We start from the raw sequence: 27668 nt of genomic DNA on the forward strand, positions 1-27668 counted from the left end.
GGTGAGGAGGCGGGGGGGGGGGTGAGGAGGCGGGGGGGGGGGGGTGAGGGGGCGTGGGGGGGGGGTGAGGGATTACCCTTGACAGCACCTGTTGTCCAACAGGGAAGCAAACTGTCCCTCAGAGTTTCAGGAATTGGGGTTGGAAGATCAAAATTACTTGTTGCGTTGGGATTATGGGCCTCGGGGAAGGTACTGGAACCGGTTCGCAGCGCGTCCTCCCATCTAATACGTCGCCTTTTTTTTGTATTTATGGAATTGACCCATCCATTATGTGACGTATTAGTAAAACTAAAGCACCGTAAATTGACGTTTTCTATACATCGGCCTCGATACGTCAGGCGAGTTACTTGGGTTCATCATATGTAGTTGGCAAATGGGGAGAACGGGCTGATTCAACGGGGTCAATGGCGTCGTAACAACGGGGTCAATGGTATTGTAACAACGGGGGTCACTGGCGTAGTAATATATTATATATATATATATATATATATATATATATATATATATATATATATATATATATATATATATATATTATATATATATATATATATATATATGAAAAAATAATAACAATTACACGCACATTCCGACAAGTCTTGTTGCTCTTGGCGACAGATTAAAGTTCAAGTATGTTTATTGAGATAAGAAAGAAATACATCTCAAAGGGATAGAGTAGCTTAAGCTATTTCTACCCCCCATAGGCGACAGATTTACTTCAGTTAAGCCAAGTATTCATGAGCTACAGTATGCTGTATCTCATCTTGTTAAATATATTAAAAATTATTCTGAATGTAATTTACTGCATACGGTCTTAACCACATGCATTACTGAATGTTTTAAATGATAACATGTCATAAATTTCACGCCCTGCGCGTCACACGAACCGATCGTGAGGTGTCGGTATTTGGTTTTCTTTAATGTATTGTTATTTTATGAGCCTTGAGATGCTGTACAGAGTTGGATAGATTTTATTTATGACGGAAATGTCGTTCTCAAAGTTGAAACCTTCGATTCAGTTCTTCATTACATCTGACTCACCCAAATAAATATTGGCGGCTGTTTTACACACACACCACACACACACACACACACACACACACACACACACACACACACACACACACACACACACACACACACACACGCAGCCTAATCACTTGGACTGGTCAGTATTGACAACCTCACTTCTTGCAGGTTCGGCATTGTTTCCCAATGGACCATATCACATATAATGGGCACCGCTTTTTTGTCCACATGTTCCAAATCTCTATCCTCATATCCCGGCCCCTTGTCCTCATATCCCGGCCAGTTCTCATATCCCTTCCAACCATGCTGGCGTAGCGCTTTTCTTGCATCAAAAACACACACACACATCCTGAGACGTATTAATTTATACCTAGATGATGTATAAAATACATATACAGTAAACAAGTACTTACTCTCACAATAGTTGGTTAATCAGACAGGAAATTACTCTGCCGACATAAGGGTGGTTGCTTTTTCTGGTCCTAACCAGATATCCCTTTGTTTTTATTGAGAGAGTTCAACAGTATGTTTGGACAGATCTTCTAATATCGTGTTTATCCTGATAAAGAAATGGACTTACCTAGTTTTTGCGGTTGACAGCGGTGATGTTGTCGCTGACGGCGGTGCTGTGGTGGTTGACAGCGGTACTGTGGTGGTTGACGGCGCTGTTGTTGTGGTTGACAGCGGTGTTGTGGTGGTTGACGGCGGTGCTGTGGTGGTTGACAGCGGTGTTGTTGTTGTCGTTGATGGCGGTGCTGTGGTGGTTGACGGCGGCATCCTCCGAACAAAGACCCAAAAGTGATTCCATGTACCCACCAAACCCGCAGTTCATGAATGAAAAACGGTTTACACCGACTCACACCTGATTTCGTTCGAACACTTCCAGAACAAGTGCTTCACTGCCGAATTTTGTTCGATTCACAACGCTGTGAATGCATCACACGCGTACTACAAATACAAATAATCGCCAACAGAATATAAACACCTGACCTATGCCTATATATGCACAATATGCTAATATTTATAATATTAATTTATATTTGAGAAAATTCTAGTTTTGAATGAACAGCATGTAAAAAATTATGAATGCGTCTGTGGAGTTGACCGCTGACGTAATGGACTTTAGTCGAGGACAGGTTGGGTTTTGAAGTCACTCTTCAAGCCTAGGATCAAATTCTTGATTTGTCCCGAAAAGGAGCGGGGGTCGTTGAGCCCCGAAATCACCGCAAGGTAAGGTCTTGGGGAAGGAATTTTGATTTTCATGACAATGTTCACGCAGCTTGAATGTATACCCTCAAAACATGCATTATTTCCATGTTATTAACCCAGTATTCGCTGCAAATATTAAATAAATCCACAAATTCGTAGTTATCTTACCGTTATAAAGTTAAACAAACAAAGAACCGGAAACAATTCCCCGCTTGGAATAGCGTCAGCTGCGATAATTAAGAATACAAATTACAATAAAATTTAATAATATTCCTTCTCCTAACACCGTTTTCATCAAACAATACAAGACTAAAGTGGCCAGCACCAGCATGTCAGTAGTTCGTGTCTTCCCCGTTAGGCTCCCAAATGTAATTGCAGTACAAAACAATATTATATGCACGGCCAAGTTTAACTACCGGGGAGTTAATCGGCAGGTGTTGGAACTAGCAGGTTAGGATTCTGTGGCTGCTAGTTTTCCAAGACGCTGTATTCATTTCCTTGTGATCGTAAAAAGTTGTATTCATTATCCACGTGACGATACCAGCCTGCAAACGGGCAGGTATTTTCTCGTGTCTAAGTCTGCTTCACTGCAGACGACTAGAGTCTCGGGCAACTTCTCGAGAGACTATCTGGAGTATACCTGGAGTGGGTTCTGAGAATTCTACTTCCAAAGTCTCTCGGAATATTTCAGTGGAGACTAGGCTAGTCTCTCGGGCTACTTCACTAGAGTAGTGAAGTTTCTAGGGCTACTTTCTAGGACTATTGCACACACTTCAGATAAATCTATTAATCTATTATAGTATCCCTGACGATTGTTTCAGCGAGGTAAAGAAAGACAGAAATAACAAAAAAGCGGAAAATGAGAGATAAACAGGGAGATAAAAAGTAATAGACAGAAAAGGAGGATACAAGAAAGGGAGAAAGAGACAGAAAGGTAGAAACATAAATGGAGAGAAGAGTAGAAAGGAAGAGAGAGATAGAAAGAGAACATAAACACCCTTCCCCGAAGGATCCCCTTGCAATTTAGACGACTTATTAAATCACCATCTGTCAGTAACGAGGTAAAAAAAAATATATATAAGTATGTATTTGAGTTTCGTGAGGTGGAAGTGCCATCTGTCTCTAACCCGTTAAAACACATTACACCGACCATCAGAGCTCGCACTTCATGCATATATCATGCTGCTTGTACACGAATCTTAAAGCACTTCCTGAGGAGGTGCTCCAATATGAGGCTTTTATTGCAGGCAAGTATTTGTAATTATGGAAAATAAATCTATGTCTACTTTTGCGATTCACTTAATCATAATAGTCAAATTATTTTCAAGAAAGAATGATCGAGGCATTTATGGGTGATGTTTACAGGCATAAGTATTGGACGTCATCCATTTTGTGGATATTTGTGGTCAAATATGCGTTGTTAGCGTAGGCCGTAGGGGAACTGGCGCAGTGTGCAGCCTCTTCCTCCACTTTCTCCACTCACCCAAGGGCCCGGGTTCGATTCCCGGCCGAGGCAGAAACAAATAGGCAGTGTTTTTTACCCTAATGCGCCTGTTCATCAAGCAGTAAATAGGTACCTGGGAGTTAGACAGCTGCTACGGGTCGCTTCCTGGGAATGTGTGTGCGTGTGTTTGAGATAAATGTATGTAGTAGATATAATACAGTAAAAATAGATTGGTTAGAAATGTGGGGTCCAAGGGCTAATAGCTCGATTCTAGAGGCACACACACACAAAGAAATAGAAAGAACCCGAACCCAGGAACCAAGAACTCTTTGGGAACACATACTTAACTCTCAGACGCACACTCAGCCACATCCATACACAAACACACTAGAAACGTTCACTCTATGTTCATGGTAACAGAATTAGAAAGAATAGGTCGGCGTCTTTACTCAACAAGTTACTCAAATCATCGTAAGCAGAGCCACAAGACAGTCAGACGATTAAGAACAATGAAAATCAAGGTGAGTAGAAAGGTATTGCTTTGTTAGTGACTCAGAGAAAGAGAGAGAGAGAGGAGAAAGGAGAGAGAGAGAGAGTGTGTGTGTGTGTGTGTGTGTGTGTGTGGTGTGTGTGTGTGTGTGTGTGTGTGTGTGTGTGTGTGTGGTGTGTTCGTAGCCTAGTGAACGTAATAACTCAGCCCTGCATTACCTCTACCATTTCTCTACTGCTCCAGACTTGAATTAGCTGTGAAATTACAGTATCACATGGTGGTGGAGGCGTAATTGCCTGTATGCTCTGCTGCCTCTCCTCATTTGTAGTTTGCCCTTAATATTAATCCACAAGCGGATGTGCTGTTATATATCCAAGCGAATATTAAGGGAAAGCACAATAAACTTTATATGTGAATCTTGAGCTTCAGCTTGAAAATTTTAAATTACATAAATTCCTCAAGTACTCATAACGTGGCGTAACATTGATTAATAAATGACTAAGTCTTCCGGTAAAATGAATTCCCAAGCGGATGCACTTTTCCATATCCTGGTGTTAGTTGCAGAAACATGCATAAAACGTATAATATTCCTACGCCTTTGTTGCCCGGGATACATAAGAGGGTGGGATAATGTTTTCCTGCGTCTGTCCCTGAACAACATAACTCCCAGAGGAATAAATGAACTTTGTCAAGTATCAGGGGCCAGCCGCTAGAGGACACCTGGCTAGTAGCAGGGGCTGGAGGACACCTACCTGGATATAGGGGCTAGAACACCTGGCTAGTAGCAGGGACTAGGACACCTGCCTGGTGTTAGAAGTGTTGAAGTTAGAGGACACCGGACTATTAACAAAGAACAGAACCACTGCGCCACAGAGATGCTGACTTTAACATCTATTCTTACTGTATGCAACTCTAAGCTTGCTACACTATTGTTGTGTTTGTGGGAGTATAGAGAGGATTTTCTTATGTCTGTGGGTTACGGGATATTCCAACTGTACCTCCTTCAGAGGTTTTGGGCCTGCCTAGTGTTTCGTTTGTGAGCCTTTATCCCTGTCCCTGGAGAAGTCAAAGCATAAAATAAATGTCAACAGGCAGTGCCAGTGGTTTTGTCATGGGAAATTGTTCTGCGATTCATTAACCATAACGTTTTCAACTAGATATTCCTTGTGTCCAGTGTGGAGGGGTCTATCATACCCTAAGCAAGTAAATTTGTGGGAGTACTTTCCCTGTGGGTCGGGCCTTAACCCATCCTACCCGGATGGGTAGCTAGAATGTATGTTTGATAATGAATAAGACAGCCCTGGAACAGAGTATAGTGGTAGGTTTACACTGAGTATACCACAACACGTATCACAGCCCCATGACAAGTGGCAGTTGGGGGCTAGGTCTTCAAACTACACTTTGATGTCGGAATGGAATGAGTTCAGTTGTTGGTATTGGTATGGGGTTAGTTGGTGGTGATGGGGGGGGGGAGGGTGATCGTTGAGTGCTGGAAGTGGAGATGGGGAAAGTTAGACAGGGGAGGTGGTGGTATTATGAGTACTGGTAGTTGGGGTTGAGGTATTGGAGGAGGTGGTAGTGAGAGTGGAAGGAGGGGTGATAGTTGGGGGTGGATGGCCAGGGTCTGCTTGCACTTTCCTCCAAACTATTACGAATGGATATTACAAGTTCCCCTCCCCTCCATCTCCATCAAGAGGCAGAGCTCGTCACAACCAGACAAGTACAACATTTTGCCACGTACCCAACCCGGGTAGCAATTGTGTATGATTAATGCAGGCAGCGTGAGACGCCCACACTTACCGACTACACTCACCTTGCCTAGCTCACGCCTCTCCACCCTGAGCAGCACTGAGCTGCTGGCCTACGACTCCAGCGTTGCACTGTCAACACCACCGGAGTGGTGAACGAAGTGTCATCAACCTGTCCTCAGGGTGCAAATCAGCAAACGAGAGTGGATTGAGAATGACTACATAATTAGAGCTATTATCTACTCTCCATCCATGGTTAGGTTAGGCTAAGGTTACTTAAGGCTAAGGTTTGGTTTGGTTAGGTTAGGTTAAGGTTACTTTAGGTTAAGGTTTGGTTAGGTTAGGTTTCATTACGTTTGTTTACATTAATATGGTGCATTATTGATGATTATGTGAAATATGGAATTCGAAAACTGTACCCAAGAATTCCTTTTACAGAAAAACAAATGCTTCAAAGAAAACGTTTTTCACGATATAACTTTTATATTTTAAACAACGCTATATAATACAGTAAAGTTATTACATGAGAATAAAGTAATAACTTTGTCCTTTTAAGACAAAGGTTCAATTGTCAGTTTACATTAATTGCCAGTTTTCCCGACGCTCTATGCGTGCTAGTGGCTTTACAAGAATGTAAAATCAACACCATTTCTATGTATTCTCTTAACCCCCAATGTACCTTCTTGTACTGTATATAAATAAATAAAAAAATAAAATAAAATAACATGTAGACTATTATTGGAGCCGTAATATACTTTTAGTCCACAAATATCTAGATAAGTATCTAGGTTTAGGATATCGAGGATTTATCTAGGATATGTATAATAAGGTTTGAGAGGGGTTTCTCATGGTAATGGACTTAGTCTGAGGATGGGCTCCATCACTGAAGATGGGGTGAAGGAAGCGCGTCGTCACCATGGGAGCAGTGAAGACAATGATGTGTAGGAAGAACACGCCGTTTCTGATGCATTCCACTTGTTCAATTTCCTTACATAGCATATTTTTGTTTAGCTGTCTGGCTCAATTAAATTACCAGTTCATGTGAGCTCTCATGTTAAATTGTTTGTCACTGTCTATTTTAGCAGTGACTCAATGTGTTTTGTATGTTATGATCATATCTCCTCTGGTTCTTTCTAACGATGGGATGTTAGATTCAGGATTCATATCTCAATTTCCTTAATGCGCTTGACATAGGTAGTTCCCATGCTTCATGTGTGACTGTACTCACCTATATATACTAACCTATGTGATTGTGCGGACTGAATGATTTCATTTCTCCTGAGATATCATACACAAATATCACGTGCTTCCTCTCGTTTGTAGTGTTTCTTTATCCATTATAATACGATCCTTCATACACTGAAATGTTTCTTAATTCTGTAGGTTAGTTGAGCCTAGTTTTTTGTTCTAAGGCTTCTGTCAATAGCTGGCTCACCCTTCACTTTCCTTTCTGCTTTCTGCCAACCTAGCATACAATTATAAGCTGGTTAAGTAGGATTTCTCATCTCAGGACTAACGCTGGTGTTTACTGAGTGTTATACCAATCTATATCTATAAAACAGATTGTGTTTTTCTGTTCAGAGTAGGTCAGACGCTTGGAGCGTTTGACCCAACTTTCTAAGATAACACACGAGAGGTACGAGAGGTCATTTGAGGTCAGCGCCAGTACCACATATATCTGAAATCGGCAATTTGTTTCCTTGGGTTTTAAAAGTTTTTCAGTGCTTCGTAATTTACATTTTCTGTGTGTGAGAGAGAGTGGGGGGAGGTGGTGGGAGGGACGGGGGGAAGGAAGTGAGAGTTGAGTGGTGGGCTGAGTGAATGGCAGGTCATAAACTGAGAGGACAGGTTTATTGAAGGACTATGTTTAAGATGTGGCCCGAGACACCCCTCCCCCATCCTCTACCATTCCAGTGGTGAACTGTCTGCTGACAGTGACGTAAGGAAAGAACATACTTTCCATACTCTACACACAAAAACACATTCTGAAGGGGGCCTGGTGGCTGAGTGAACAGCGTTCGGAATTCGTAATCCTAGGGACCGGGGATCGAACCCGACGATGGCAGAAACAAATGGGCAGTTTCTTTCACCCTGCTGCACCTGTTCACCTAGCAGTAAATAGGTACTTGGGAGTTAGACAGATGTTACAGGCTGCTTCCTGGGGGGTGTATGTGAAGAAAAACACAAAAAACAGATTGACAGTTGAGAGGCGGGCCGAAAGAGCCAGAGCTCAAATATAGTATATTAATATAGTATGCTCTTTACAGTAAATATATAAATACATTAGGTCAAAGTGAACAATTAGCCCTGTTTGCTAAACTCTCGAGATACGCCACTTAGAAGTTACTAAAGCAAACATAGTTTTAGGATCTTAATACCTGTAAAAAGTGTGGATATGGAAGAGACGCTAAGCCCTGAAATCATCGCAATGTATAGAGTATATATATATATATATATATATATATATATAATATATATATATATATATATATAATATATATATATATATAGTATATAATATATATATATAGTATATATATATATATATATAGTATATATATATATATATATAGTATATATATATATATATATATATATATAGTATATATATATATATATATATATATATATATATATATATATATATATATACATACATATATATGTAATGAACATTGGTTTTGTAATAGGTCCAATACCGACAGGTTTTTGATTTCACACATGAAATATTTTGAATTTTTCTGTCATGTATAACATTTTAGTCTATTTGCATTTCTTCTGATATAATTGCTGTCTCTTCTTCTTCAATGTTTAAATTATTCTTTGTTGAGATAGTCATGTCTGCTTAAGCACTTGCGTTATTTTTTCCGTCTGCATTTTTTTCTAAGCTGGATCTCCTTCTGCAAAGGAATGTTTCAGACTAAGCTTTGGAAGTCTATAGTTCTATTCCTTGCTTGGGATTTTTATTGCTAACAACAGTATGTTTGTAAATGTGCTCAGCAACTAGATGCAGGAACATAAAGGAATGTTTGTGGTGTATGGAAACCCAAACACGCGGGAGGCCAATTTGCTTATGCACCGCTATAGCAGGAAGGAGCCACCTCCACCTACCAGCAGGCAGCGATGACGGGGTGCAGTATTGAAAGCAGCAATACCACTTTCGACATCCTATAAAACCTTAATTACATTATATCCAAATGATATAATGCTTAAATTTAATAATACTATTTATTTACTTTTATCTTTTTATTAAGTATTGCATGTTTACAAAGTACATACACTTCTCATTATATTATGGACAGATTATGTATACATGAATTAAATATACATTACCAAGTAGCTTCACTCACAGAAATACACTATCTACTTTCACTCAAGTCTCACCACCGTACTTGTGCAATATTTACAACTTTGAATTTTTTTTAAATATCAATGCAAATTTTTAATCAACCAAATAATTTATAATGGCCAAATAATTTTTTTAATTAAAACCATTACCCCTGGTACACAATTTCCTAGGATTCATCAACTTTCACCTAATCTAGCTTATAAGACCAAACACTAAACTTTTCATAGCATTTACAATTTTAGCTACCAAAATTTCCTTTGCCTACTGATCATACCAATTACAAAGATTAATACTGTACAATAATGTATAGTATGGGGATTGTTTTTCTGCTACCAGGTAAACTATAGTACAGTATATATATATATATATATATATATATATATATATATATATATATATATATATATAATATATATATATATATATATGTATATATGTATATATGTATATATATATATATATATATATATATATATATATATATATATATATATGTCGTACCTAGTAGCCAGAACTCACTTCTCAGCCTACTATTCAAGGCCAGATTTGCCTAGTAAGCCAAGTTTTCCTGAATTAATATATTTACTATAATTTTTTTCTTATGAAATGATAAAGCAACCCTTTTCTATATGTATGAGGTCAGTTTTATTTTATTGGAGTTAAAATTAACGTAGATATATGACCGAACCTAACCAACCCTACCTAACCTAACCTAACCTATATTTATAGGTAAGGTTAGGTTAGGTAGCCAAAAAATGCTAGGTTAGGTTAGGTTAGGTAGGTTAGGTAGACGAAAAAACATTAATTCATGAAAACTTGGCTTATTAGGCAAATCGGGCCTTGAATAGTAGGCTGAGAAGTGCGTTCTGGCTATTAGGTACGACATATATATATATATATATATATATCCTGCATTATTCAGCTCTCGGATTTCAAACCTGGTGTCTTATATTTTTTAAGAAATAGCTTGGCCTACATGCCTTTAGAACTCTCTACTACACTTTTTAGCATAAATTATTCAACTTAATTTTCTTCCTGCATGTATATACCGTCACCACCAAATAACTGTAGGCCTTCTTAAAGAACATTTGACAAACTATGTTCGAGAACTATAAATCTGGTTCTGTCAAGTAATTTGAATCCAACAATTATTTCAAGTTGTCATTACCCATTCTGCACAGCTTTATTATATTGTTTAATATATTATTTTGCTATAGATTATCAATATGAAAACTTTATTTATAAAATTAATAAACTATAACATCAATTGATGAACTATAATAAGTGCAAAGGTCTTGAAATTCTAAGATTACTTTAATATACATATTTTTGTAAAATTAATATCACAATGTGTGACACCACCTACAGTATAAATAAAGTGCTTCTTTATAAAGTGCATTTTCATATACTTTAGTACAGTACAGTACTGTATATGCAAACCTGATTTTCTAAGCACAACTGCTTTTATGGAAGCCATATAAATTTTCTAAAATATAAAGTAAATGCTTCCAAAAATAATATCTGGCAAGAAAGAATACACAGAAAGATCTTGTTTGCCTATAGGATGGTTAATGACTTACTACATAAACATTATGAAGAGCTTTTACCAGGCCACTGACTTTTCTTGTATGGTCTGGCACCATACAAGAGCCAATGCACTTAGTGTAATAATTGAATTTAATTGTTATCACAGCACTTTTCATTTACTGATAAATTTGATGAAGTTTTAAAAATTAGAAAAAGAGTACTTAAATAATAATCAGAAAAGAATATTGCCCACCACAAAAAGCATCAGATCACATCTCTCAATATGAAAGACCAATGAAAGCGCACCATAAATATATACACATAAATAAAATGAGTTATGTGAAGATTTAAAGATGAATAGAACTTGGGAGGAATTTTAGTAATTATGAATGAAATTACACGGAATACTGTACATATCTTTGAATACAAAAACAAACAAATGTAAAACCATATGGTACATACAAGAAAATGTTAAAATGAAATATGTTTGTAGGAATTAAATAACATAATAGTAGTAAAGAAATGAAGTACTAAATTTGATGGTTAAAATGTAAGCATTCATATCCACTTTGTAAACTGCTTCTACACTGTCAGAATCAAGGGGTTATTTTAGTAAAGCTACATGAAGCACCTTTTAGCATCTATTCCTTAAGGGCATTCTCAGATGAAAAACCTCTTTATTGACCTTTACTTGAAATAAATGCTAATGGTATCAAACCACCGGTCTCATGAGTTCATTAAAAACAGACCCTTACTTCCAAGGTTATGTACCCATTAATTATCTTTTTCCACAGTGTTTCCTTTTAACAGATCCATTCACCTTGATAAGTCAAACAATACCATTGGCAAAGCAGGGGTGGAACGGGAAGAGGAAGTTACCCTATCTACAGTAATGATTCTCTTCTTTGGCTGCACTTGCACTGCATCACATGCTGCTCCACTATACTTACTCCAACTCCAATCTACCAACTGAATTAATACTACAGTATATTAATACTCCTACATGTCTTCATGTATTCTACTGTCTCCCGTACATGCATACTGTGACAATTTCGAGTATTATTTTGGGGGGGCCAGCAAATGGCAACTGCTTCACTTATGTAATGAACAAATCATCATGTGGATAATCCCAAAGAATTTCTCAGATGCCCATTTAGATCTTACCATATGAACACAGCTCAAAAAATGAGGACAAACATGCATGAGGCCAACCTTCAAGGTAAGGGAGTTTCAAAGGGAAAAAGGCATCAAGGATGAAGATGCCTTTTCTTTAATCTTTTATTCTTACCGCTTAAATCTTTCTGACCACTCTAAGCTAATCTATACCTTTTTCTGGTTAATTCTTTCCCCAGGAGATGGTGGTCAGGATCTAGTGTCTGCCTCCACTCTTCCTTTGTGATTTCTTTCAGTCAGTCTGGTGTTGACAAAGGCCCAGATCGGCCGAAACTTTCATCTTTCTTTTCCATTTCTCTGTGAATTTTCCGCATATGCATATATATATATATATTATATATATATATATACACACACACCATTAACAATGGTCACAAAACTTGTGTAACAATAATGCTGGTAAAACAATAACTTTGCCATTTATCCCCACATTTAGTTGCAAGGGCTGAATATATTGTAGTGTCACAGTTATATAAATTTTATTTTCCAAAGTCCCAATTCTTCCTTTAGTCCAATGATAAACCTGAACAAATAAATAATAAATAAATGAAATGGACTAAATGATGAAACAAGTGATAAATGTTCTTATTTCAATTTGAAAGTTAAGTAGACTTAATTATTACAATATTTTAGCCACCTTTGTCATAAAAGTGTTGCAATAGCATGACTTCCCTAGTCAAAATGATTGCATCATCAAAAACCCTAAACAAAACTGCACTACAAAATGCTTTTGGGGAATGAAAGCAGCTATGCAAGTTCACCCAAACCGTACACACACACAGTGGCCTCTTTGTGTATCTCTGCATTATCCACATACACGTCAAGTTGGCCTGTTAAACAGTAATTATATTTTTCCAGCTTCATATATATGACTTATGATAAAAATTCATTTCTAAATTTTCAGAACCCTGAAAATGTAGTGTGAACAATTTAGCCATTAATGTAAAACCATGCTTATAATGCATTTACAGTATAAGATTTTTATTTTTGACTGGTGCCTTTTAATTTACAGCACAAATATTTACAAATAAAAAATCCTTTTTTTTTTCTATGACAATAAAGTATAAAAACTAGCTCAGGTCCTCTTACTACACTCAGCCTCATTTTAAATATATAATTTACATTATAGGGCATCAGATGCCCTATAATGTAAATTATATACCCTACATTGGTCTCCTTCACACACACAATACCCAGAGGGACAGGGAATGGGGCCAAGGTAACCCCCACTGATCCCATCGAGTCATACGTGAGCCCCCTTACCACAAGGGCAGACTTCCGAGGGGTAATACTTTTAAAAATATGCTTAAAAATATATGTATTCTCCAAATACCTCATACTTTTACAAGAAATGCATCTAGCTGCAAGAGAACACACACACAGCTAAACAATTTCAACACTCCAGGCACTTCCATAACCTCAAACTAACAAATGTATTTGCTGCACTTTCCATTTTCGTTAAAAAAATATACCATACTACAATAATAATACTGATGGAGATAAATTACTAAAACAATTTTAAAATAATTTTAATATGCAAATAATTAAAAAATGCACTATATTAAAAATATGACTAATTATGGAATGAACTATCAAAACTATTTTTTTGTTACATTTAGTAATTAAATAGACAAGCCTTAATTAGAAGGACATATGGTTACAATTCTAAATTTATAATAAATTTATGAGTATGTGCATGTGAGTGTGTATGCTTGTGTCGTCAAACACAAGTACATGCATGCATGTCATGCCTCAACATTGTTGTTACACTGCCAGAGAATACTGTTGTCAATAAATGCATTCACAATATGCATTTCTGAGTATGAGTACATGAATGAATACAATTGTGCACATGCATATAATAATGAATGAATGCTTACATGCACGTGTACCATCCATATGCATGAACATGCATCTGTTAACGTCTAATTACATCAATTTTCTTTCCTCAAAAAATATACCCTATATAGATTATTTATGTAATCCAGAGAGACCAGCCAAAACACAAAAACCTTATAAGCTTTACCACCTGAGGAAATATGATCATGGAAGTGCCCCTTTTATTATAAATGTTACTACCCAACCGAAGGGCTGTCTGTTCCAGAGGAGCCTCCGTCCGTTGCCGACAGCACAGCACCCCTGTCTCCTTTCTTTTTACCTTTGCTTAAAACGGCAATTTCACGGTTCTGTTCCCGAATTTTTTTCTGGAGGAGATCAACTTTACTATCATAGTCACGGTTGAAGTTTTTCATCTTTTGACGAAGTTCTTGCAGAACCGTAAACTGAGTTGCTTTTAATTCAGTCATCTGCAATGAATAAAACCATGGCATCAACATATAATATTTTTGCTACTTTTGTTTATGCACAAAAGCATTATCATGGCTATACTGATACTGAACTAAGCTTAAAACATCTTCGCAGAAATTTTTCTACAATTAAAATTCTAATAATTTTTATAAATATTTGGAGCACTGCCTGTCCTTGCCTTTCAAATATAATCAAATTATTAATTAAATACCTATACTATAATATGTACTGTATTAAAGTTCATCGTTCACAGTTGTGACAAATTACTGGCTATTGGAAAATGTTCCCAGGTCACCCACTAGAGGGTTCATGCACACTCCAATGATTACATACAGCTAAATCATAAAATAATGTAAAAATGTAAATACTTATGCTTCATATTACTGTCAATCTATACCTATAAGAGAATTTGGAGAACTCCTCTTCCAATTAAACCAAGATGCTAGAACAGTAGTCAGAGGGATAGAAGCCCTAAACAAGACAATAATTAATACAGAATATATAATCATATTCAATGAAACATGTATAAGAAATAATGTGTATGTCCAAAGTTGGAGACTAGATGCTTGGGGCTAGCCTCACCCAAATTTGCAGGAGGAATGGTCTGGGGTACAAGATGGACAAAGGCTGTGGTAGGGCAAGCTTCATCCTTGAGCCCTGTACATTTCCCTAATGCATGACTTTATCACCACTTAGCATTGGGGAGCTATTGAGGAAGCTCTCCCAGAAAAAACAAATGTGATTTTGATTTCATAATGTGCATGTGCACGCACCTTCTGTACAAATAAAAAGGCAAAATAGCACCAATATAGAATAACTTTAAAATTGTCTCCTAGCAAAGAAAAGTTTCGTAACCACTTGATTTTTCAAGCAACAGATCACTGTATGCACAGTATATAATACCCACTTTCTGAACTCTAATGTTCCAAGTAATAAATGTATGAAAAACCCAACTGGGCTAGGTTTTTCAAATGCTTAATGATATCACATTATATTCAGACAACCTTGCCACAACCAGATCCTCCACACTGATCTGTAAAACAGTTTGATACCAGAGCTTGGTTGTTTTCATCAAACTCCCCCAAAGATCAAATGAAATGAAACCATGTATAAAAAGAGCCAGTTAACAAACCATTGTTGTCATGCAAAAAGGTTTAATCATAGCATGGAGTTATGAGCTTGTAAATTCTCACGCACACAGTCAAATAGCCTCAGAACATGTCCCACAAGACCAAATAGATATATATCCATATCACTGTACAGTATACAATATAAAAAAACAAATTAGCAAAGTAAAAATGTCCTAATTCTTGAAAGCCAATTCATGCTACTTGCCTGTTTATCCTTTGCTAAGAGTTGCGCGTCTTTTCCAGAAAGCTGCTTTTCAAGTCGAGCAATCTGTTCTCGTAGCTGAGTGATGAGAACAAGCTGATCTGCAGTCCCAGGATCAATGTCACGAACAGGGCCAGAATTCCTAGATACCTGCAGAAAATTTAAAAAATATCCACTCATTATTTAATCATACAACGTATTTGTCTATATTACCATAAGAGTACTATATTGCTTTATTTAATTACTTGATAAATATTCTTAAATTTCATAACAGATCAATACTGATGTAATGAGAAAACATTAAGTGATGTTTTAGTTTAAAAAGGCATACTTTTCTTGGAACTGCATTACTGTTAATTGTATGAAGATTTTAACATTCTATAAATTTTATGCATAAAGTTACAACACTGATAAAATTTAAATATTTTACTCCACAAGCTATGCAACAAAAATTGGTATGGATAACTGATAGTATCTCTTACAAAATAATCAATAATATAAACATCTTAAAGTGCCTTGGTTGAAAATTAAGTTACAGTTCTTGTAAAAATTCAGTTAGCAAAATTATATACTATACTTCTATGATCTGGTAATAATATTAACATTTGTTAACTTCAGTTTGAAGTGGTAGTGTACTACAATATCTAAGGTCGGTGTTTTCTATATACAGTACGAACAGTATTCCTTTATCTATGCTAGTTGCCATTTCACTAAATCTTTAAATTTCAGAAGCTTCATAAACCAAGCAATAATTAAGACTGACTGCAGCAATGGCTCAATCTCTCTCTTAATCTACTTTCAAACTTATATCCCCCCATTTCAAGCACACAAACTATTACTATACAAAAATTATTTCATTAATATAATGATATACTATATACAGCATATGTACTGTCAATATATATGTTTGTGTCCTTGCAGGGGAAGGGGGGGGAGGGGAGGGGGGGAGGGGGGGGAGGAGGTTTGAGCCTTGGCTCTTTGGTCCCGCCAAAGGGGAGGGAGGGAGGTGTGTGTTTGTGTGTGTGAATATATGTATGTACAGTACTTTGTATACATACATATACACACACACATTTATATATAATAAAAGCCTAATAGCCAGAACCACACTACTTGGCCTAGTATGCAAGTTCAAATTATTTGCCCAACAGGCCAAATGATTTTTGTTACCTTCAAATATTTCTTTCCAGATTGGTTCTTTTTAACAACAATAATCTATTTTATTAGAAACATGAATTACTGACTTAGGTTATGTTAGGCTAGATCAGGTTTATCAAATTTGTTATTTTTTAATAAAAAAATTGCTGTAATGGAAAGCTGTATCATTCCGTAAGAAAAAAATATTTGACAAATTTGGCTTCTTAGGCAACTTGGCCCCCATTAGGAACAACACACATATATACACTTACATACACACGCACACACACAACCACCACCAATGCAGTACAGATGTGATAATGTATAGCAAATTATTTTAAAATGCCAGTTACTTTTAATACCAATAATTAGACATAATAAAATATTAACTGTATTGGGAACATGAAAGAGGAAATGGCTTACAGAAAGCTCTTGGGTACAAGCTACTGTCTTCATTTACATTATTTATTAATGAAAAATTACAAACAGTTGTCCACCAATGAGAAATTAAATACTGCACCATAACTTTCATCAAAAGCTCGCTCACATTTGCTAGATTTTAAAATAGTCCTTAAAGTGAAACTATCATCAAATTTGCCCCCTTATCCTGACTGGAGTTACTCCGTATGTACTTGTGTCAAACTCTAGTCCTTCTCTATCAACATATCAAATGATTTGTCAAAATTTAAATAAGCCACGATCACCTAATACTCATTCTTACATGCAATCTCTTCAAGGTTTAAAGTAATTATCAAAGGAAGGCGCACCAAGCCAGGAAGGCTATGTAGCACCATCAAATGTGCAGAATAATCATATGCGCTAAATATCTGCTCCCCCAAGAAGTATAGGACAAAACCTCAAGTAGGTTAAGGGCCTTAGAGCATTTAACTCAGAGGTAAGAGATATGGGGTTACCAAGATAAACAAGTGTCAAAGATTAACCCCAAAAGTTTAGTGGAATCTTTGTACACGAGGGGATGACTATGAAGCCACCAAGAGGGATGAAGAACCACCTGCTTCCGAGTAAAAGTCATAGCACAAGTCTTAGTTGCAGAGAACTTGAAGCTATGATTGGTGATCCAAGATGACATGGCAACAATCGCAAGTTGAAGACGTCGTTAAAGGAAAGGCGAGTCATCACCCCGACAGTAAAGGGTAAGATCATCCATATAGAGCACTGAGAAGATGCCAGAGGGAAGGGAGGAAAGAAAACCATTGAAGACAAGGGGAGAGAGAGAGAGAAAGAAAGAAGAAAAAAAAAAAAAAAAAAAAAAAAAAAAAAAAAAAAAAAAAAAAAAAAAAAAAAAAAAAAAAAAAAATAGTACTGAACACTACCTTGGGGTATACCTTTATATTGCCAAAAAGAGGCAGAGAGAGCAGTACCAAGCCTCACACTAAAGGAACGACTAGAGGAAGCTTTGTAGGGAGAGAGGGGGATTACCAAGAAGGCCAAAAGAATAGCGTTGGGACAATGTGGTATCTCCAGGTGGTGCCGTATGCCTTTTCCAGGTCAAAAAGGACAGCAACAACGGAGGTCTTCACAACAAAAGTAGTACGAATATAGACCTCCCAGTTCACCAAGACATCAGTCGTGCTGTGGCACTGGTGAAAGCCAAATTGACAAGGGAAGAGGTAGTGACAGTGTTCCAGGAACATCAGATAGACATTGACCATATGTTCAAGAGTTTGCAAAATACTCATAAAAGCAATAGGGTAGAAGACCTTAGGAGATGTTCCTAGAGACCCTGATTTCTGAATAGGAAGAACCACCGCCTCAACCCAGTCCTCGGGGACTGACGATGACTCCAGATACGGTTATACAGATTTAGTTAATAGCGAACGGCAAAGCACCTCTTAATGAATGCCATCTAAGCCAGCTGCTGTAGAACCACAGAGGGCCTGGGCAGACTAAAGTTTTTTTTTTTGGGGGGGTGGGGGGATTGAACTATCAGGGGAAAACGTCAAGCCATTACGACTATATAGCACTTGGAAGGGGTCAGGATAAGGATTTGGGATGGGACGGGGTATGGGGGAGGGAATGGTGCCCAACTTCTTGGACGGTCGGGGATTAAATGCCGACCTGCATGAAGCGAGACCGTCGCGGTGTTTCAAATTGAGGATGGCTTCCTCAAATTTGTAATGCATACACATGCAGGAGAAGGTATGAAGGGCATTATTGTAATTGATGCAGTGAGCCTGGGAAGAAGAGCACTCCATCTTAGTGTCCAGAGTCTCCACACACGGGGCATAGACACAGTGCACTTGTGCATTTGAGGGCACCATGCCCAAATTTCCAGCACTTATTGCAAAGTCTAGGAGAGGAAATATACTCCTGAACGGAGCATCTGGCACCAGCAAGAATTATAAAAGGTGGAAGAGTCCTATCAAAAGTGATCTTCAAAACTAGAAGAGGCTGATGACGACGACCATGAGAGGGTCAAGTGAGCATATCAACCTCGAGGACAGACTGGCCTTAGGCTTCAAGGATATGCTTAATATCCTCGTGGCAGTCTTTTGGGTCCCTAACACTAGTCACTCCATGGTGCAGGAGGATAACAGTGCCAATACTACCATATAACCAGGCATTTTTGGAGAGCCTAACAGGGATCTCCAAAATGCTAGACAATACAGCTAAGCAGGCAGCTGTTTTCTGAGGAGCAGCAGCAAAGCATGTGTACTAGTACAGTTGGGGTTAAAAGTAACAGACATCCACTAAATCAAGGTGTTTATGGAGGAAGAAATTGCCAGGATGTGTAAAATCTAGATGGTTGTGATCAAAGTATTTAGTTCATGTAGCAGGACCAAACTAGGCATGGAACGTATTAGCACTAGAAGGAATCGTGCCAGTGCGTTTGTGGGAGGGTAAAAGACACATTTATCATAATGAGAGAAGGAGCCGCTCCAGGTGATGAGGTGGTCACCACAGGGGGGCTTGGGGCTCAACCCCGCCACAGAGGTGTAAGGGGATGAGAGAAGGGTAGTCGGTAGGGTCACTGAAGTAGCTTGGTGATCAAAGACCTCCTTCTCCCTTTCGCCCTAACCTGGACACCCAACCATCCACTTAGGGCAGCCCCTCCAGCGGGTAGTCTGTTGACTCACAGGGACTCTACATTGGTGCCCGGTCGCATGTACAACACACAAAGAAGGGCAAGAGAGGGGGCGAATGCAACCCTCATCGGTCCCAGGGAGGTGTGCATGAGCCCCCCTCGCCATGACAAGGCGACACCATGGAAGGAAGGGGGGGGGGGGAGAATTTAAAGTGGCTCACTCAGAGAATCCTATTAATGCACAGGTGCTGCAATATGGTGGTGGTCTAGGGAAAAATGTGGAGGCCAACTAGTAATCAGCAAGAGCACTGTTTGGCAGTCCCTGTGATGCAAACTAGCAGCACAGAAGGCTTCAACTGTATATGAATACATTTTCTAGGGATCATTCCAGGTTGAATTTCGTATTTTCCAAGTTTTCCTTGCATCAGTATGACCCAACAGGGATGTTTGAAAAGATCCTTAATGCATTAATGCAGAATGTTGACCTGCCCTGGCTATGCAGTGTTCATCCATGGGGCCAGTAAAACAAATGTTCAACAACATGATTCATCATGTACACTTGTGCGCAAATCATAATGGCCAACACAATAGTTTTTTAATTTATAGACATGCACTCTCTAATTGGCTGCATTTGCTATTGAATAATGCAGCTACACAGCTTGCCAATACACTAATTAGTTGCCCTCTGTAACATTGCAAATATTTTTCAGAAAAATATAAAGGGACAAAGAACTAAATGTACAACATCAATAAACAGAAATCCGGAGATTAAAGATTTATAATTAATGTATAAAATAAAATTGAACTGTATTACAATACAGTATTAAAAAAGCTGCAGATATTAAATATGTTAATCGATAATTAAACTGATACCCAAGTAAGAGATCATCTTTTTATTTATTCAAGATCCACTATGAGTAAAACCTTGCCTTGACTCCAATACTGTAAATTATGGAGAAACCCGGGTTCACACCATAGCAACATTTATCATGTTACATTCACCAGCTCATACCAACACACTACACCCAGCTAGTATTTGATGCCTATCCATTCCTCATCTTCATTATTATGATTTTGGTTCTGTTTAGTTTTCTTTACTACTTTGCCTTTGTGTATACTTGCAGAGTTTCATTTTTTTTTAGTTTTATGGTGATAACATAAGGCTTCATTCTTTGTAATCTAATCTCAATAAAGAATTTAACAGTAACTAGTTTTTTTTAAGTCTAATTTAAGTTAAAGTCATAATCAAAGTTAATAATGATGCCAACAAAAGGACAAGTGTAGAAAAGGAGATCACTGAAAAGGCAAATGGAGAATCTACTGAGTAGATGGTCCTACGGAATGCATAACAGGAGAGAGAACTGAGAAGATGTATGATAATGATGTACGAAATGGAGGGTCATTTCACAAAAAAGGTGGGAAAAATAGAGAACAACATTTTGAATGTATGGAATGTTACTAAGAAATAAGTATATACAGCAAAACACTTATTGGGAAAGAAATGAGTCACTGGAGGCATAAGCCAAGCAAACAAAAGTTTAGCAAAGTTAAATAATGCAGCACTCTTAAATCAGGTGGAAGAGAAGGGTCACTAACTTCCTGTATGTAAGTTGAGAGTATTTATAAGTGGAATGAGGGTCTATTTACCTAATCCACTACACTTAATATGTAAAGTCAGCTACTTTCTTAACAGCATTTAAAAATTAAAGGTCGAGACATATTAATTAAAAACTACTAGAAAAGATTCCGAATAAACAACCCTTTCGTCAATATGAAAGCACATAAGCAGCAGGCCAAGTTCTCTCTTCCAGAATGGTTAAAATCATGAAACCACTTGACTAACAATAGTAGTAACCACCACTCACTATTATTTCCATGAAAAAAAAAAATCAGTAACACTAACAAATATTTATACATCACGCCCAGCACAGTAGCTTCAGTGCATAATCATCAAAAACGATGAAGAGCAAACAGTTACAGCCAAGATACAGACTACAGTACAGCTTGTACAGTATATACCTCCCACTTATTTTGTTGAATCAGTGGGAAAGCTAAAGTAATTCCCAAATCCATCTCAGTCTTCTTAAAACAGCAACCCCATAGCCAAAGAGAGCAGACTGGGCCTTGATACAAAGGAGAGAAATAACTCCCACAATGTGAAGACATTTCTGGCCCACCAACCTTGCCTGGCCGCAGATATAAACTCACGACTTCCTAGACTGGAGTCAGAGTACACTACCTCAGTAAATCATCATACAGTTGTGCAATAACTACACCGTAAGCAGATTCTATTCAGGGCCACCTGGCTGTAAATAAAAGGAACATTGAACTGAATGAAGACAAAATGACCAATAAGAAAGGAGGTAAGATTGCAATATTTAATGTAAAATGGCCATTCCAACCAAGATGTATGCCTTGTGTGCAACTACTACTAACTGTATTTTTATTGATTGTACCACAAATGCCTTACTCACAGAAACTGTTGCCAGTTTATTATATTCATAAGCTATGGCAACATCCTTACTTGATTGCAAATCCTCCACTGGCTCTATAAAATTTCAGAAAATGTTAACTTTTATTTGACAAATTAGACATTATTTTACATATGAATAAAATCTTAATTTATTCAGGTTATTTGTTAACAATGAAAAATGACTTCCATTCTTTTCATTGCTAAATAAACGGTCAAGGAAACATTAAAAAATTGACTAAAAATAGTTAAATAAAAATCTCAATGATCCAACACTAGAGATTATGTTGCTTCTTGTATTAAACGTATCTTTCTGCTTTATATTTAAATAAAGCAACAAACGCGTAACCCTCAATTATTCACTTTTAAAAATCTGTCATTGTACAACAATGTAAACACAAACTGTACAACAATATGAACATATACACTGTATAATGTAAACACAATATTGTACTTCACATGAACACACTTTTCAAAATATAAAGTATGTACAGTATTGTACAACAAAGTGAACACATATTGCGCAACAATGTAAATATATAGTGAACAATAATGTGAACATATGCTGCACAACAATGTGAATACTGTACATATTGAACAATAATGTGAACATATGCTGCACAACAATGTGAATGCTGTACATATTGAACAATAATGTGAACATATACTGCTCAACATGAACTACACTTGGCAAATTTTCCCTTAAAAATTATGCCCCATAATATCTACTCCATCAGCACATGGTAACAATAAGCTGTGAAATATTCCATGACTTTCTTTTATCGTATTCAAATGAATACATAATACGTACACAAAAAGTGATCATTATATCTGTGAATAATCAAGAGTTACCAGTAAAATGTTTAAACAATTTAAGTTACTTAAAAGTTTTAATTTGGTTAAACAAACAATGATAAACTGAAAAAATCCATGATCTCCCACACTCATTCCGGCTCTTACCTTATGTTGGAAGTCATACTTGGAGGAACCTGAAGCGTTTCTCCTTTCTGCCGGTCTCCTCCTCTTCTCCTTTCAATCTTAGTTCATTCACTCTCAACCATATCCATCCTAACACTTCATGTATTAACCCCCTGAGCATGGATAATATTTGTACACTGGAATGTTAACCACTGAGCTGGTCAATATTATATTGCCATTTGGTTACTCAGTGGAAAAATAAACATTTTAAATTTGTTTTCTTATCTAAGCCATACAGCTACAATATTCCAATTGACAGGTGCTGCTTTAGTCTTCAGTGACAGTAATATTGCATTTTATTATTTAGCATTAAAAACATTTCAGATATATTCCTTCAACTATGCTGCAACAGAGATGTCAAGGTAACCAAGCTGTTGCATAATGTATAACTCCTAACAAAGCCTTCCTAATAAATAGTATGGTTAAAATTCTACATACTGCACCTTACCTGTAAACTAAATTCTCTCTGCCTGTATACAGGTATCTACTTCTGCTTGCTTGATCTATATGTAATGTACATCAAAATCTATTTCAACCATTTAAAGTCAACATTTTTTGCTCTCAAAACATACTTCTAACCTTAAGTCTAATATCTGGTTGTTGACTGCTACAGCCCAAACTTCCAGAGCCACTAGCATTCAAGCGGTGTCTGAATTTAAATTCAATGCACACAAAAACCATGTCATGAATTGCCATTATACACTAAATCTTGATAATTGATAGTGGTGCTAGACTTATCCAATCTAGCCTAATCAAAAGAGTGATTTCTCTTATTGTATTACTGAAGAGTAGATTAATATTAACATTTAGTCACTACATTTTCTAAAGTATTCTCCAAACAGTGTTAACATTAAAACACAGTACACTAAAGCAGCAAAAGAAAGAATGCAGTAAATTTGGCATGAGCGACAACTGCCAAGAGATTGAACTGACTGAACAAGCTGGATATAAGTCATGCCTGAATAACCTGATATAGTGCACTGTAAGAGTTGCCAAAATATTGCAGGAATAGCCTGATACACAAAATGGGTAAACAAGAAGCGTGAGGAAACGTCAGGATTAAGGGAAGTAGTCAGTTGGGTACCACAGGGCACGGTCTTTGGGCCTCCTGCTGTCCTTGACCTATGTGAATAACATATCCGAGGTGTATGATCTTGCATGACAATTTTTGCAGGTAATGCAAAAATTATGAGATGGGAAATGAGATTGCAATGAAATTTGAGTGGCAATAGGAGACTAGGAGAGTACAGAAGAGGAAGGTTACAATAAAAAATAGTATTGTAACTGAACATAACACCAGCATTAAAACAAGATACTGTACACAAATAGAACATCAGTTGCATATGCCAAGGAAGTAAATGCTGTATAAAAAAAGGCTTTTAGAAAGCTAAGCAAGAAATCATTTGGAACATTACACAGAGCTTATGTCAGGCCAGGCTTAGAATGTACAGTGCCAGCATGGAATCCTATCTTTGTGAAGCACAGCCAGAAAATAATAAAGGTCCACAGATAGGCTACAAAACTAGTACAGTACCAAGCCGAGTTACGATAGGAAAAATTGAATTGACAGATAATGAAAGAAATTGATGAAGTGGACAGATACTACAGATATTTTCAGATGTTAGATGGCAGAACAGGACACAGCTAAGAACTGGAAACACAAACAAGCCTAAGAAACAACTTAAGCAAATACTTGTATTCAGTGTGGGTGCTATTCAAATGGAAAATGCAAGGGACAGAAGTCATGGAAGCTGCCTTGATTCACAGCTACAAGAGCAACTATGACATTACAACATGGATAAGAGTAAATGTACCAAATATTATAGTTGGAGGTAGGCCCTGAGAGCTAAATCCCATTACATCAACACAAACAGATAAGCACATAAAATTCTCCTGTTATGGTAATTATTGCATTCATATTATACAGCTAAAAAAGAAAAACTTAATAACTGTTCCAATTTATTCTATGCATATTTTTGTGTTAATTTTTCTACATACAGTATTTTACAAGTTCCTTACTAAAACCCTGAAAATTCCTTTGCCAAATTTGCCCACTTAACAGTGCACAGCTACGAAGGAAACAAAATATTGGTACAGCTTCAAAATAAAGCTCTATAAAAGGTCATTGAAAGACTCGGCAGAGGTGTCAGGAAAACATTAGTACAGTACAGGTAGTTCATTCCCAAACATGGTGGTGAAAAAGAAAAAGAACAGCATTAACTTTCTGAATTAATATTACATGCACAGTAACCAAGAAATTACAATTAAAGAGTTTCATGTGACCATATATAAAGAATGGGGTACACAATTCAAGTTCATGAGTGCAAGAGTCATGAAATAGTGGTAAAGAGAGATGAAGCTTTGCATCACACACAAAAACTCAAGCTTAGATGTGAGAGAAGACGAACTGATCATATGAAGAAATTCCACAGAACTGCATCAGTAGTTTAACAGAGGAAAAGTTATTCCAGACATGAGATCAGTATTCTCGAGTACAGAAAATGAGAGGTTTGTTGAGCAGAACAAGGGGAATATATGTTTTATAAGAGTCCTTCTAAACGTTTGACATTAAGCCTAACTTTTAAACATTCTTGGAAAATGTTTTGATGTGAGGTTTCCAGGACAGATTGGATGTAAATGCTATGATTAGGATACTGATAATAGATGCCAGTACAGTACAGTATTTGATAAATTTCTGAAATAAGAGCTGGTAAATGGTCAACAGTTTTTATAAATTGATAAAAACCAAGTTTCATTTCTGTACTTACATTTAACTAAATTTCACATACTATATATACTCCAGAGATATGGAATTAAGATAAAAAGAAATAGAAGATCAAGAATGCAATTCAGCGTTAGAGAATAATTTGAAAGAACCTTGTAATATACCACTGCTGATGGAGAAAGACAATCTGAGCAACCTTCAAGACCAGCAACAGTTCTGAGAAACTAGAAATAAGAAATGACCAGCAACAAGAATAATGATCACAATCATCCTGACATGAGGTGGACCATATGAGGAATACAAGATCACTAGTATAATACATCTTACTAAAATTTTAATTGTGACCAGAGAAAATAATGTTTGTTTAACACTTTAGCATTCTGATGATACATTTAAGTGCCATTGATAATTTACTATAAACTTTCACATGCTAAAATGCAATAAGATCAAAGTAGTTTTGAAAATTGCTTCCTTAACCCTTCTATTTACACTTTTATACATCTTGAAATGCATAAGAAGTGTGTGGACAGAACCTATAAAAGGACCAGAGATCACCTCTGCCAACTAATCCATCACTTAAGACTATATTGCACTGCCGGAGTATATTTTCTCTATGCTTTGCAAATTATCTGATGGAAAGTATGAAAATTATATTTTTTCTTTTTATAGATAAATAGATTGATAATCTGTGCACATTTCCATTTTATTTACTGTATTATGAAAAATAAATGAGGAATGTTTAAATGAGTATACATTTTCATATATTAGGCATCATCACACAAAACCTATTATCAACTACACTTTTTCCATCTATCCTAAAACATTCATTTGCAAACATTTTGCCACCAAATTGTTAATTATAACCCAAAAGTAACTTAGAAAATTAATAAGAAGCATAAACAGATGAGAGCAATACAGTAGTTTGAAGAAGCTAACATTGATGTAAGCACAAAGGCACCCCTCCTTTAACCCCACAGAGGTACATCATCAAATGCTTACTTTCTGTTTAAAGCTTGAAGGGCTTCAAGAACCTACTTAGTTGAGAGAGGATTGATCAGAGGAGGTTCAGGAAGGCTGTAATCATCGAGGTTAGAGTTTAAAAGAAGAGAGCACTGAAGAGGTTGGTTTTATCAAATGAAGATGTAGACAGAGCCAATAGAATGAAAAAAGGAGGAAATAAAATTTAGCAGCAGTTATGATATGCATTAAATTTTTAAGCAATATACCAGAGGGCAATATACTATATGTTTGAAGATGACAGTTACCATATTTCTTTTAAAGAAAGCTGTGCTTAGCGGTACAAAATACTCTTAACACCTTCCAGCAGATATAAGAAAATAGTCACTGCAATTGCAAAAAGAGAGAGCTGCCAGGATTTGACTGCCCAATTTTCTCTGCGAACTACTCTGAAGGTAGAATTGAAAATGGAGGGAGGGAATTATCAGGGGAACGTGCCAAGCCATTACGACTACCGAATATAGCACTTTGAAGGGATCAGGATAAGGATTTGGGATGGGACAGGGAAAAGGAAGGGTGCCCAACCACTTGTACGGTCGGGGATTGAACGAAGACCTGCACGAAGTGAGACCGTTGCTTTACCATCCAGCCCAAGTGATTGGGCAATTGAATGGAGAGGAAAAATATAATGGGATGAAGGCTTCTATACTCAACAAAGAAAATCTTGGTAACTACTTCATCACACAT

The 27668-nt window shown here is 36.9% G+C and overlaps 1 protein-coding gene across 4 annotated transcripts in view; it reads right to left on the bottom strand.

Annotated features, from left to right (window-relative positions):
* Nucleotides 1-11131: 11131 nt before the first annotated feature.
* Nucleotides 11132-27668, bottom strand: part of LOC123760624 (protein FAM76A) — a 34662-nt gene continuing 18125 nt past the window's right edge. For all 4 annotated transcript variants that reach the window (XM_045746356.2, XM_045746355.2, XM_069328288.1 and 1 more), the window contains 2 exons: nt 15612-15758; nt 11132-14275 (listed from right to left, as the gene is read on the bottom strand). In XM_045746356.2, coding sequence (XP_045602312.1) covers nt 14045-14275; nt 15612-15758 — 378 coding nt within the window. In that variant the 3' untranslated portion in view covers nt 11132-14044. The remainder of the gene's footprint in view (nt 14276-15611; nt 15759-27668) is intronic.

The sequence above is a fragment of the Procambarus clarkii genome, chromosome 21 (genome assembly GCF_040958095.1).
Source record: "Procambarus clarkii isolate CNS0578487 chromosome 21, FALCON_Pclarkii_2.0, whole genome shotgun sequence".
In the NCBI taxonomy this organism is placed as follows: domain Eukaryota; kingdom Metazoa; phylum Arthropoda; class Malacostraca; order Decapoda; family Cambaridae; genus Procambarus; species Procambarus clarkii.